Source organism: Chroicocephalus ridibundus, chromosome 4 (genome assembly GCF_963924245.1).
Source record: "Chroicocephalus ridibundus chromosome 4, bChrRid1.1, whole genome shotgun sequence".
In the NCBI taxonomy this organism is placed as follows: domain Eukaryota; kingdom Metazoa; phylum Chordata; class Aves; order Charadriiformes; family Laridae; genus Chroicocephalus; species Chroicocephalus ridibundus.
In genome coordinates, this window is record NC_086287.1 from 29,444,938 (window position 1) to 29,457,281 (window position 12,344).

Below are 12,344 nucleotides of genomic sequence, written 5' to 3' on the forward strand. Positions count from 1 at the left end.
ACCTAATAATTGCCACTTTTTGCAGTTCCCTAAGATTCACTTATTAATAAGCTATTAAACATGCACTTGAAATCACTGCGTTGTAATGAGCTGAGATCACTGCTCACACAGCCATTCTAGCGCCCAAACTGGTAGGAAAGCACCTAAAATCCTGTGATTGGGAGCGAGCCTGCAATTTCAGGATGGCAGAGTAACCAAACCAAAATACAGATATAACGTCAGTCCCACTGATCATTCCCATTTCAGGATCTCTGTGGCCATCATCAGTTTTCCTCTGACTTCCAAAGCTGATGGGCTGAGGGACTTCCAGTCCAAGTTCCCTGTGCTCTGGGCAGCCAAGATGAGGGTCTTAAGGAAGGAACCGCAATTTGAAGGAAATGAGAGTCGTCACTTTTTAGGAAAATTGCTTTGGAATCAGAAGCAGGAATGAAGTAACTTTAATCCCAAACACTCAGTAGAATTCAAAGTTTGATTCAGGTCTGTTTTCTTCTGGTCTTTTTGTTGTTTAAAATAATGCAATGGAAATGTGGTGCTTTGGGGAGAAGTTCAGTGTGGGAGGAATTTCTCAGGAAGAGGTTCTTCGGCACAATCTGGGGATTGCCTGGTTTCTTCTGTCCGTGCCATCAGATTATCTTGCTCGGATCTTTATCTTTCCTCTTCTCCAGGTTGCAGGCTCCTTGGGAAGCGCTACCTGTGAAGTGGTACCTGACATCAGGAAGGCTTTCCACTGAGGAGAGCATTCCACTGAGGATACGCTCCCTGCGTATCCTCAAGCTGTTGCTCCTGCGTCCCTGTTCCCTTCCAGTCTGCAACAAGCTGATGTTTGATGGCTGATGCAGAAAAAGCCTCCTGGCGTTACGATTCCAGTGAAAAGGGGAAAGAGAAGGCTATGGAAATTCACACTATCGGGGCCTTTTCCACACTCTTCTCAACAGTGCCCTGACCACATGGGGAGCGTTCCCTGTTCATGGGTCACAGCCCTTAAAAATGGCAAGAGGTTCTGCTTCCTTCTTTCCTTTCCTCCCTTAGTGAGGACAGCTGACTAATGAGCGCTCCAGTTGAAGCCCCTCATCAGGCTGATGTCCTGAGCAGGCTTGCTCCTGCAGGGAAAGCGTGATGGAATGGGTTTCCTGGTCAGGGCAGCCTCTGTGCTCCTGGGGGACAGTCAGGCTTTCCTGGTTTCCAGGCCCCTCTCCCTGCCACGTGCGGTTCCAGCCGCAGGTATGGAAGAAGCAGAGAGGCCAGGACAGCCTCCTGGGGAGAGGGGAGATTGCAGTTGGATCATTGCAAACAGGACTTCATTAATTATAAATGGACAGGTTCCCCTGAGCTGCTGTAGCTCTGCATGAGTCACATTGTAGCTGAGATATTTTTTTTTTTTCTCTCTCCTGGAGAGTTGCTGAAGGGGCTTGAAATAGTGTGATGGATAAATAAGGAACCAGCTGTGCTCTGCAGCCAGCCCCACCAGAGCCTTTCTGCAGCAGTAGCCCACAGCAACCTTCGCTCGGCCTCACTCTGCACTCCCGTCCCTCGGGTTCTGCCATCTGGTCCTGCTCTCCAGGTTTCTTCTTCCTAGCGGCATGTTTTTGTCTCCTGTTGTAACCTCCTTTCCAGCGTGTGGTCTCAGACCTTGGTAATGCATAGACATGTATTTGGACAACAACACGCCCAAGGAGTCCAGTTGTGGGACACCCACTTGGCTGGTCCGTGCCTCCCTCCTCCGTCTCAGAGATGGTGCTGGTTAAATGAAAGCAGAAGGAACAATAAAACCAGCAAACATTGGCTTTCGACTAGGAGCTGCTGGACAGTTTCTCTTCTATTTTCTGACAACAAACTGTCACTTACACGGTTCTCAGCTGCCTGCTGGCCGCTGCCTCATGGGCAGAGGCTGGGAGGTACCCCAAGGCTCTGAGGGACACACCAAGAATGGGTGGAGGTGGCTGGAGGGCCAGGGTGTGTGTCTGGCTGGAGTGGCTCATCTGCCTTGTGGGAACGTCTCCTTCCCTGGGTGCCGTAAGCACGAGTGTGCTGAGCTGCGTGTATCTCGTGGCAAAGCTAAGGGCTGGGAATGGGGTCCGTGGAGGATTTGCTGGTTGTATTCACAAATTCAGAAGCTTCTTTTCCTGCCTCTCTGATGCCCGTGGTTACAGAGGTCCTCTCCAGAGGTCTCTCTGCACTGCTGCCTCAAAGTTGTTTCTCCATCCAGCTCCCTAGGGCTGCCATGTCCTCCCTCATAGTGTAAGATGGCTCTTTTCAGAGAAGCTGTGACTTGTGCCTCTGAAAGGCTGGCCTTGCACCCTCATTTTTAAGCTGGTGGGGCTGGCCAGCCTTCCCTCGCCCTTCAGCCCTGCGTGGGGGGAGCGCTCCTTCTTCCTCTGTGGGAGCTGCAGGCGGCTCCTGAATCCATGGAATGTGTCCCATCTGCAGCGCGTTAGGGGTCTGCTCACAGCGGAGGAAGAAGCACATGTGGGTTGTGAACCCTTCTGAAGAGGAAGAAAAGGGGCTAATTAATCTAAGGGATATAGTGCCAGGAGATACATCTGGGGGCCAACTGGCCCTTGAAGCATGGCTCCCAGGTGCTACCCTCCCGAGGGGTTAGTGCAGAGGTGGTGTGGACACAATGGGTAGGGGAATGAGGGGTCCTGGTGCAGAGGGACCCCCATCAGCGCAGTCCTGAAGACCTCGCTTCTCCCTGTCCTTCGAGAGGGCTCAAGGAGACCTGACTCATCTCTCCAGGGCACAGCCCACCTTGACCCCTCTGCCTCTGGCCCCATGGCTTTGATCCTCAGCTGCTCAAGCACTCCTCCTCCTCTGCTGTAGCAATGGCAGGTGAGAAGGGCCATGCTGTCCGCACAGTCCATCCTTGCTCCTCTCCTCGGCAGGGTCTGAGGAGCCCCTTGCTTTCTGTGCTGGCTTCCAGGTCTGCCTCGTTCACCTTAGTGCTCTGGCCCTGGAAAGCGTAGACGTGGAGAGGTGGTGCAGCTGCGTCTGCCCTCAGTCTCTCCTCTGGTGCCATCTCTGCTGCCTAGAAGCTTGTCTGGTGTATTAAGGGGAAGTGAAAACCCCAAAGAGCACTTTGAGCTGCCCACCTGCAGCTCTCCCCCCTCCACCAGAGGAGCCCTGTGCTCCCGGCTGCCAGGGGCTGGCCTGTCGAACCCTGCTCACCGGCTTTCTGCCCGATCCTCTCTCCGCTCCTGATCTCTCTTCCCATGCCTGGGTTTGATCTTGGTGGCGAGCAGCCCGGCCATCCGAACTCTGCCTGCGCGAGTTCCTGAGGAATGAGGTATTTCATGTTTGCCCGCTGAGCCCCTGCCGAGCAGCACGCTGATGCTCAACCCGCACTGCAACTCCCTTGCGCTTCCTCATTTTCAGTGGGTTCCCTTTCAGGGATGGCTGTATATGAAGCGAGCCATGGGGCGGGGAGGCAGCGAGCCCGTGCCCGAGCACCTGCACATCGCCCACCTGCACCGGGGATGCAGTCACTCCCTTCCCCAAGCACCTGAGCCCGCCTCCCCCGTGCCAGGCGTCCACGGGGCTGGGGCTCGCTGCTGCCCTTGGCTGGACCCTGCTCTGTCAAAGCGCTTACGGCGCCGGCACATCCCTACAAAAGTAAACGAGCGTTTGCATGTGTGAGGCTGGAAGGAGCTCGGTGTCCAGCTCTGGGGGGGTGTTAGTGTACACACGGAGTAAAGCTGATTTGAGGAGGGATGCCAGCTCCCTGCGCCGGGCTCCGCTACAGCCAGGGGCGGCTGCGAGAGTTACTGGAGAGATGTCAATGGCTTCGTTGTGTTTGCACATCTCATTCCCCAGCCCTGTCGGGGAGGCACAGGCTCCAGGAGCCCTGCAGCCATCAGGGCCTCCAGCACAGGCTTCTGTGAAGGTGCGATCCCCTGGGGATGCCACAAGTCGCCTTCTTTCCCAGGGTGACCCAGTGCCTCCGGGGAGCAGGAATCCACTTGCACCCCAACTGAGCCTGCTCTGGGGTTGCCTGCTCTAGCTTCGAGCACTGCCCGGGCTCTCAGCTGCTTTGTTTATGGCTTTGTTTATGGTGTTGATAATTTTCTCGTGTCAGGTTTAGGCACAAGCATTCTTTCCACTGCTCCATAAGAAAGTAATTAGGTGAGGATGGAAAGGACATTCCTCTTCCTCAGAACAAAGAAACGAGCCACGGCTGTTATCGGGCACTGCTCACGGCATCCAGGGCCATGCAAGCTCCTGCCCAAGCGCTGGCTCTGCCCTGGCGGGGCAGGCAGGCGAGCTGATGGCGTCCCAGGAAGTGCCAAAGCACCCGCTGGTATTTCCTCTGATGCCGCTGCTCTGTAAGCCCACTGCCAGCGCCAAGGTCAAAGCCTGCACCCACTCAGCCCTGTCACTCCTGTCAAACTTGCTTACCTGCCAAGTGACCTCCCCTCTCCCTCGCTTGACAGGGACCTGGCCACAAGGGATGTGCTGGGGTCCTGCTGTGCTCCAGACCTAGTGTGCTTTTGGGAGATTCATTCCCTGTGCTTCCACTCTTTTCCTGGCTCCTCCACACCCCGGAGGGCAGGCAGCAGTGCTCCCATCCCAGGAAGGGGATTGCTGTGCTCCAAGAAGGAGTAAAAGGTGAGGGGCAATGGGAAGAAGGGAGCTGGAGCCACTGGTTTCAACTGGGAGAGGCTTTAGGAGCACAACTGCTGGAGGCCACAGAGGAGGCACTGGGGGAGCCGTACCCCTCTGCTATGAACCTATTGGGAAGCAGAAGGCTTGGTGAGGGCCAGGGGAGGCAGCACCTACAGCGGGAGAGGCTGGAGGCAGAGGAATGTCAGTGGGACAGGGTGCTGAAAGGGGCTTGGGGAGCAGCGGGCACAGTAAGATAGCCAGTGCTCTATGTTGCAGGCTCCCCCCCGCCCCCCAATACCCCCCGTCAAAAGGGACAAAAGAAATTAGATGAATTCATGGGCTGATACGACAATTTGCCTTTTAAACCCAGTGGCTGAGCTGGAGCACCTGGCTGAAGGAGCCCCTACCCAGTGGGATTCTGGAAGGTGTGAGGGTGCACCCAAAGGATCGCTGTGTGTGCACACAGAGTATCTCCTGTTCTCCCACAAGCATCCAGACACAGCGCTCAGGGTCGGGATGTCCAGTGATGTGGACCTTTCATCCGCCTGTGTTTGGTATGACAAAAAGGGGTTGATACGTGTTACTGGCCACAGGTCCCACTGCAGGGACACACACCAGCAAGCATTTCCTTCTCATGAGCACCTATGGTGCCCTCCTCTGCCTCCTCGTGCCCAGAGATGCAGTGAGAGGTCTTTCGCCACCCACCAAGTTCACAGCCACCACTGTGGGCCAGAATGAGCCCACCCCAAATATGGCGTGTTGCTGGGCCAGGAATGAGCCTGCACTCCTCTGGGAGGATTCTCTCCCTGCCTGAGATGGCCAAGGGCAGCAGAGAGCAGCAGAGATGTGGCAGAGGACAAGGCCAAGCTGATGTGTGTAGTTGAAAAGGGACTTCTGCCCCCCTTCTCCCTCCTGTCACTCTTCCCTCAGTCCTTCTTGGCGCATGTAAAGCTGTCATCTCAAGACATCCCTTGACCTCCAGGTGCTCATGGGGGAGGGAGGGACATCTGCTCTAAGCTGGTGGGATATGTCTCCTGGAAGATCTCTCTTAGCTGGAGGACCTGGAGCTTTTAGGTGGGTCCTTTTCTAGCCTGCGTCTATCTATACAAGTAAGAGTATAAAGCCCTGAGCTGGATTTGAGGAGACCTGAGAGCTCCAAAGCCAGGATGGGATGGCAAATAAAGCTCTCCCCATTGCCATGCCTTTCTCCTGGCAGATGCGATCAAGACCAGCAAGAGGGCTGATGCTGCCAATGCAGCTCCAGAAGTCCCCAGCTGCTGGGGGGCGACGGTGTATTCCTCCGGCATCCGTGCCCCCTGCTCCGTGCACCCCACACCCGGGCTGCTCTTCCTTCCCCGAGCGCTTCCAGCTGGAGCGGGAGCCGGCGGCTCGCTGCGGGCCGGGCGGCGGGGAGGGCTCCGGGGGCCGCCCGCCGGCTGCCGGGCAGGCGGCGGACGGGTCTCCCCGGCCAGGCAGGGGTTAAGGCTTCTCTGTTGTAGTTTGTTTCCCTTTGCCAAAGTGGGTGTTGCTGGAATGTCTCCTCTCCTAAGGAGGGGGGCCGAGCCGTGTCCTCTGGAGAGGGGGGATGTCAGCATCAAAAAGACACAAAAGGGGGAGGTTTCCAAAAATAAAACCCTCCATCCCCTCCAGGCGCTGCCAGTGCCAGAGGCAGGCGCGAAGGTGCTCGGAGCTGCCTGCGGAGCGCGGGAGCTCGCTGGCAGCCCGGCGAGCGGGGCCGGACGCCTTCCACCTCCTCCTCCTCCTCCTTCTCCTTGCGGGGGCCGCTCGGCAGCCCGCGCCCCTGCCTCAGCCCCGCTGTCTGCGCCCCCGGCCCCGGCGGGCGGCAGGTCCCGGCGGAGCCCCGGCGCGGGATGGGGCGGTGAGCGGAGGGCGGAGAGCCGGCGGTCCCCGCTGCCCCGCGCCCGCCGCAGGATGCCAGCCGGGCGCTGAGCGCTCCCCGACGCCCGTCTCTCCCCCGCCGCCGGCCGCCACCATGCGGGGCGCCGCCGCCAGCCTCCTCCCGCTCACCTTTGCCGTCCTCCTCGGCTTCGCTGGCTGTCGGCCGGACTCCGCGGCCAGGCTGGAGCCGGGGAGCGGGGGGGCGGCGCGGCCGCGGGGCCGGGGGGCTGCCCTGGGGGCGGCGGGCACGGCTCACAGCCTGTCCCCGCCGCCCAGACCCCCCCCGCCGGCACGGCCCCTCCCCGCCGCCCTCCACGTGGACCGCGGCTCCGCGGCTGCCGCCGGGAGCCCGAGCGGCGGCGACGGCCGGAGGCAGCGTCCCGACCACGGGCTGTCGGCGGCCCGGGGTCAGGCGGGTGATACCGGGCTCGGTCCCGGCCCGGGGCAGAGGAACAGGCTGGACCCCTCCCGCCAGCGGCAGGGCAGCGGGATGAAAGCCCGGGTCGTGCCCCGGGCGAAGGAGCCAAGCGGCAGAGGGAGGATGGCGGGGTAAGTGCTGCGGCCGGGGCAACCTTGCTGGGGGGGGGGCCGCAGCGGGAGCCCCGGTGGTCCCGGCGCCGAGGAGCCTCAGGGCGGAGGGGCCAGGTCCCGTCCTGACCCCCGTGCTGCATCCCGGTGCATCCCTCCTTCCATCCCCACGGGCGCTCCGGGCGCTGCCCCGTCCCCCGCGGGATGCCCGGGGCAGTCACAAGGGGTGATGTGCGGGGGGCTTGGGCTGTGCTGCGCCTCGGCTGGCTCTGGCACCGGGCCCGGGCCCCGGAGCAGAGCAGGAGCCCGCTCGGTGCTCGCTCTCGTGCCGTCTGTCTGTCCCACACGTGTGGCAGGCGATCGCGCTGCTCTCGCCCTCGCGATCCGTCGTGCGTGTGTGTCCGTGTGCAGGCAGAACGGCGTGCTGCCGGCTGCCCATCGCGTGGGGATGTGTGGCTTAGGAGCGTGCTGGATGTGATGCCCTTCTGGTGACACATCGGGGCTTCGGCAGGTCAGACAGCTGCGCGGCGCAGCGGGCGGCCGATGTTCGACTGCCGCTCCCTGGGGCTGCCTACGGCCATCCCAGAAGGCGTGTGGGCTGGGGGGCTGCTGGGGGGCAGGCAGCGCGGCCATGGTATGTGCGTGGCGGGAGAGGCTGGAGGGGCTCGCTTGGCTCTGCGGGATGGAGCCTGGCTGCTGCCGCTCTTGCTGCAGGTACCTGGCCTCTTGGCTCCTTCCTCCCATAATGGGCCCCTTGTAAGCACTCGGCGCGGCAGCTTCCCATGGCTTCAGCTGGCTCAGCCAGGGGAGGCTTCCTATGACTTGCCTGCCAGGGCCGCTTCCAGCTCCAGTCTCTGGCTGCAGCCCTGTGGAGGTGGAGGGGAGATCGTATGGCAAGGCCAGCTGCTCCGCTGCGAGGGGAGCCTGCGAGCGGGACGTCTGGCGCAGCGCTGACGTAGCCTTCGGCCCCGGGCCCCCTCCTCTCCAGTTCCCTCTCTGATGCCCGTGGCTAATGGCTCTCGTGATGAGCTCCTTTGCCAGCTGGGAAGGGCTACCAAAGCTGTTGTGTGGGCAGTTTCTCTGACCCGTGTGTGCCTGCTCTCCGTGCCGGGGGAACACAGAGGGCAGGCTCTGGGCTTATTGCCCTCTGACATGGGCAGAAATCAGGTGGTGAGCTTCACTAAAATACAAAAGGCATCTTAATCCCTGAGGTTTCTCTCTCACATACTTGCCTCCCTGCAAAATTTAAAGACAGAGGTGTCCCTTCTGTGTAGTTTCCTACAAGAAATCTGCAGAAGTAGTAAACCCAAACTTGTTCTTCTTCCCATTATGAGTCTTGGGAAGATCCAGTTCTGCTCAGTCAGGTTTGAGCTTTTGGGGTTAGGAGGATTTTACCCTTTTTGCAGTTGGAGTGTTGTCAGCATTGCTTTGGGATCATGTGGCAGTTCAGTTGGATTTGAGTCATCTGAGATGTAGCCCGTTTCTTTTCAGTGACTACCCTGAATAGTCTCCACCAGGTTTTCGGGCTGCAGCTGCCTCCAGTGACAACAGCCATCCCGCACCGCTGTCAGGAGCGGGTGGGCAGCCCCAAGGTTCACACTACGTTCAGAAGAGTGCAGAACATCTTTGCTACTAGCTCGCTTTCATCCCTTAGCCAAGGATGTAAATGGGACGGGTTGGTCCGGCACTTAGGCTCTGTTGATGTAGATTTGATGTAGATTTGGCTTTCTGGGGTATTGAAGAGTGCTGTTGCCTCCCGGCCTTAGAGGAAGGAAGCGCCGTGCCTTGGTGCTGTGCTCCCCGTGCAGGCTGCGCTGCGCCCTCTGCCTCCGCTCTGCCCTGGAAGTTGGGGGCTGGGAATATGGGGCTTGTTCTGATCCCCAAGAACTTGAACTCTGGAACACGCATATAATGGCTTGTTGTCGGTAGCTCCAAATCGTCACTTTTTAAACTTCTCTATGACCTACTGTCTTCAGAGCTTATGAGAAAGCCTAGCTGAAATAACTGTCTGTGAGTAACCGCATGGCTTTACTCCTCATGGAAAGCTGCCTCCAGCCATTCGGTGAGACTCCATCCTTCCACCTCATCCATCTTCTTACGTCCCTCGCTGCACTGGACACATTTCCATCCAGGAAACTCAGGGCCCCTAAAAAACTTCATTTCATGATGTTTCATTTTTTTGCCAGGTGGGATATTTTCTGTTCTTCTATTTACACTGAACTCTTCCTACTCTCTAGTATGACAACCTTCATTTTCCCTTACTCAGGTAGCTTTGCAGGCTGCATTAAACCCTGGTGCTACTTATTTATACAGTTACTTTGGCCTAAATTCTCAGCTCCTGCGTGTGTTGCCTTTCCTGATTCCCCAGTCAGAATTCTCTGCTGGTACCTCCAGATGCCTCGCTCAATCCTTGCTTGAAAAAATCCATTTTTTAGCACTGTATCCTTTTCTGGATAATTATTTTCTTGCCTTGTTTGATAGCAGCATACCCAAAATTGAGATTTTTTTTTTTGGGGGGCACCGTTTGGATGTGACTGCCACCCTGCTCACGTCTGACCTTGTTACAGGTGGGACCTGCTGCCACCCTGCTATGAGGGCGTCCAACCGCAAATCTTGCAAGAGCTGGGGTTTCATATTTTCTCCTGATAGCTCATTGTGAGGTGACTTTTGACACCGCAGCAAATATCACAGAAAATTATTGTCTTCTAACAGTGAGCAAGGAAAAGAACCCAGCCCCCAAAGCACCTCTGCTTTGCCGTGCTCTGCTTAACCTGCCCGTTTGCCCGGCACCCCCCCGACTGGATGCAGCCACACACCAGTCCCTGCTGCTGCAGATGAGCTATTTCTACCCAGTGCCATGGAGCAGGTGACTTCCCAGTCCAGTGTATTCAGGATGATGTTTAAAGTGTTTATATGTTCATCAGTGCAGCTTCTGGTCCACGGAAAGGTTTTCCTTCCGAGTGTCGTGCGGCAGGGAGCTCCCAGGCCCTGACATACACCAGCTATGGCTGTACTCGTGTGCCGGATGCATCCCTAATTTGTGTCCCCCCGTGATGTGACCCTCCCACTCAGGCACAAAATCAGAGGAAGGTGGGTAACGGGGGAGTAGTCTGGTGAAGCCTCCACTTCTGGTGGACCTGCCTGGACAATTTTCAGGGGGGATGTGAGGTTCCCCAGGTAACATGCTGGCAGTCCCACAGTCTCTCCTCTCTCCCACTTTTATTTTGCGTGTTCTGCACCCCAGTTCTTGCTTAATTGCTTTTGTAGACACCGTCTGTGGCTATGCAGCCCTGCTTTACCCAGGCTTTGTGGGATACAGGTTCTCGCTGCAGTGTGTGTATAGGACCGCTCAGGAGCGGAGGCAGTTAATGCTGATGTGGACTTGGCAGTGGATTTTCAGTGGCTCATGGATGCCAGCAGCCTTTTGCTAATGTTCTTCATCGGGTCTGACTGCAAATATTTCATGTGCAGTTGGATGAAATTCACTGTCCTGCACTAGAAAGGCAGACCTGATGATCTAATGGTCCCCCTGGCCTTCTGCGAGGATGCTGTAAATGACCTGAATGGAGTCAGCGTATCTGGCAGCGCAGAGTGCTGCATGATGTTGAAAGATGATGCATAGATTGCTGTTAAAATAAATGCTGAAAAAAATGCTTCTACTGAATGCTTCAGAAACAGTATGCGATCATCGTTGAGGCTGTGCACATGCTGAAACTATGTGAAGCCATGATCTTACTACTGTTTTCTTGTTTTCCTTCCCCCTAGTGCTTGTTGCTGTTGCTTGGCTCTGGTTTCACATAACACTGCAAGATCTCACAGGCATGTCTCACCCTGGGTACCGCTTTGCAGGGCGGGGGCCTGATCCTGACCGTGGCTTCTGCCTGCTGCAGCAAAGCAGGTGATGAAGGCCTTGCTGGCTGCAGATCCTTTGCCCAGGTTGCAGGTTGTTCTGATGACTCCAGTCAGGGCCACGGACGGTGCTTCTGGATGTAGGGAGGCTTCATGGCACTGGCTTCAGCTCTGTGAGGGGTGTCAGGGAGATGCCTGTCCCAGAAAAGGAGCAGCTCAGTGGGTAGTACCTGACACCTCCTGTGCACCAAGCTCTCACAACGTGCTGGGGACTGTACCTGAGCACGGATGGTGCATGCGAGCTGCGGAGTGAAGAGCAAGCTTGGTTCGCAGTTGCTTACTGCTGCCTGTGCTGTTTGGAGACCTCAGGGCGTACCTGGCATTGAGGTAGGGGCTGAGATGTGGATCCAGTGCCTCCCCCTGCGTTCTTCCAGACAGGCAAACCTGAAGGCCCACGTCTACAAGGTGAGGTGTGCCTCAGGGCTTTCTCTGGCACTGTGGCTATTCAGCTGCCTGTGCTATTCAACCCCCTTTCTCTCCCAAAAAGGGGAAACTGGCTGTTGGAAATGGTCTCTCTCTGCTCCGGTCTGAGCTGGGCTGGGAGCTATTTTGGAAGGTGCTAAGCGGCCCGTGAGCCCTGTAGCAGTCCAGTGTTACAGGCAATCAAGTCACCCGCAACGTTTCATTTCCTAGGAAAGACTTGTGCTAGCTGACCTGGCCCTTGGGAAGGTAAATGTGTTAATTAACCTATCCCACTGATAAGGAGACAGAGATACGGAAGACAGATGGTTTGCTCAGGGCTTGTTTTGGCATCAGCGGCAGGGCTGGAATAGGGCATTCCCACGCAGAGTGACCTAGCGTGAGTGTTCGATGGGAGTGTTCAGCTTGGGAGACCTGCGCGAGGACATGTCTTCTGTTCTGCTCTGATCTGGGCCTGTGTTGATCTTCTTTCCACCTGGGAGAACTGCTAACCCCTCCACGTGCCCAACCATCCTTTGGTCCCTCTGCACCCCAGGCTGTCCAGGATGAGAGTGCTCCCCTCTCCCTGCTGCCATGCTTCCAGTTTCAAGGGGTGGGTAAGCAGGAGGCAGCCTGAGCGCTCAGCCTTGTGCGACAGCCAAGTGCTTCAAAGTCATGAGCGTGGCTTTGTCTCATGTCATTGTTAGGTCTGCCAGGGGCTTGGTGCATCACGGCACCCAGCAGGTCCCCTTGCCAGGCACCTCTGCCTGCTGCCTTGGAAGTCCCTGTCCCCTGTGCTGTGGGAGGTGATCAGGGGCTCCCCAGCAGCCACCCCCGGGACACTGACAGCAGACCTGGAGGGACCCTGCCACTTGTTTTGTTCTCCAGAAGCAGCGCTGGATGGAGAGCCCAGGACTGGATGTGACCCACAGGTGGCTCATGCCTGAGCCACGTCTTTGCCTAAAGTGTTGGCAATGGCACACGCAGCAGGACAAATGCTGCTGGGGGCC

At 57.5% G+C, this 12,344-nt stretch overlaps 2 protein-coding genes across 4 annotated transcripts in view; both read left to right on the top strand.

Annotated features, from left to right (window-relative positions):
- Positions 1 to 1,799, top strand: part of AREL1 (apoptosis resistant E3 ubiquitin protein ligase 1) — a 42,626-nt gene extending 40,827 nt beyond the window's left edge. The window contains exon 22 of one of the 2 annotated variants that reach the window (XR_010070824.1): positions 666 to 1,799. The gene's annotated coding sequence lies outside the window, so the exon portion shown is untranslated. The remainder of the gene's footprint in view (positions 1 to 665) is intronic. The other variant, XR_010070823.1, reaches the window with a different exon arrangement.
- Positions 1,800 to 6,441: 4,642 nt separating this feature from the next.
- The window catches only part of LTBP2 (latent transforming growth factor beta binding protein 2), a 74,069-nt gene continuing 68,166 nt past the window's right edge, over positions 6,442 to 12,344 (top strand). For both annotated transcript variants that reach the window (XM_063333128.1, XM_063333129.1), the window contains exon 1: positions 6,442 to 7,047. In XM_063333128.1, the coding sequence (XP_063189198.1) occupies positions 6,593 to 7,047 (455 nt within the window). In that variant the 5' untranslated portion in view covers positions 6,442 to 6,592. The remainder of the gene's footprint in view (positions 7,048 to 12,344) is intronic.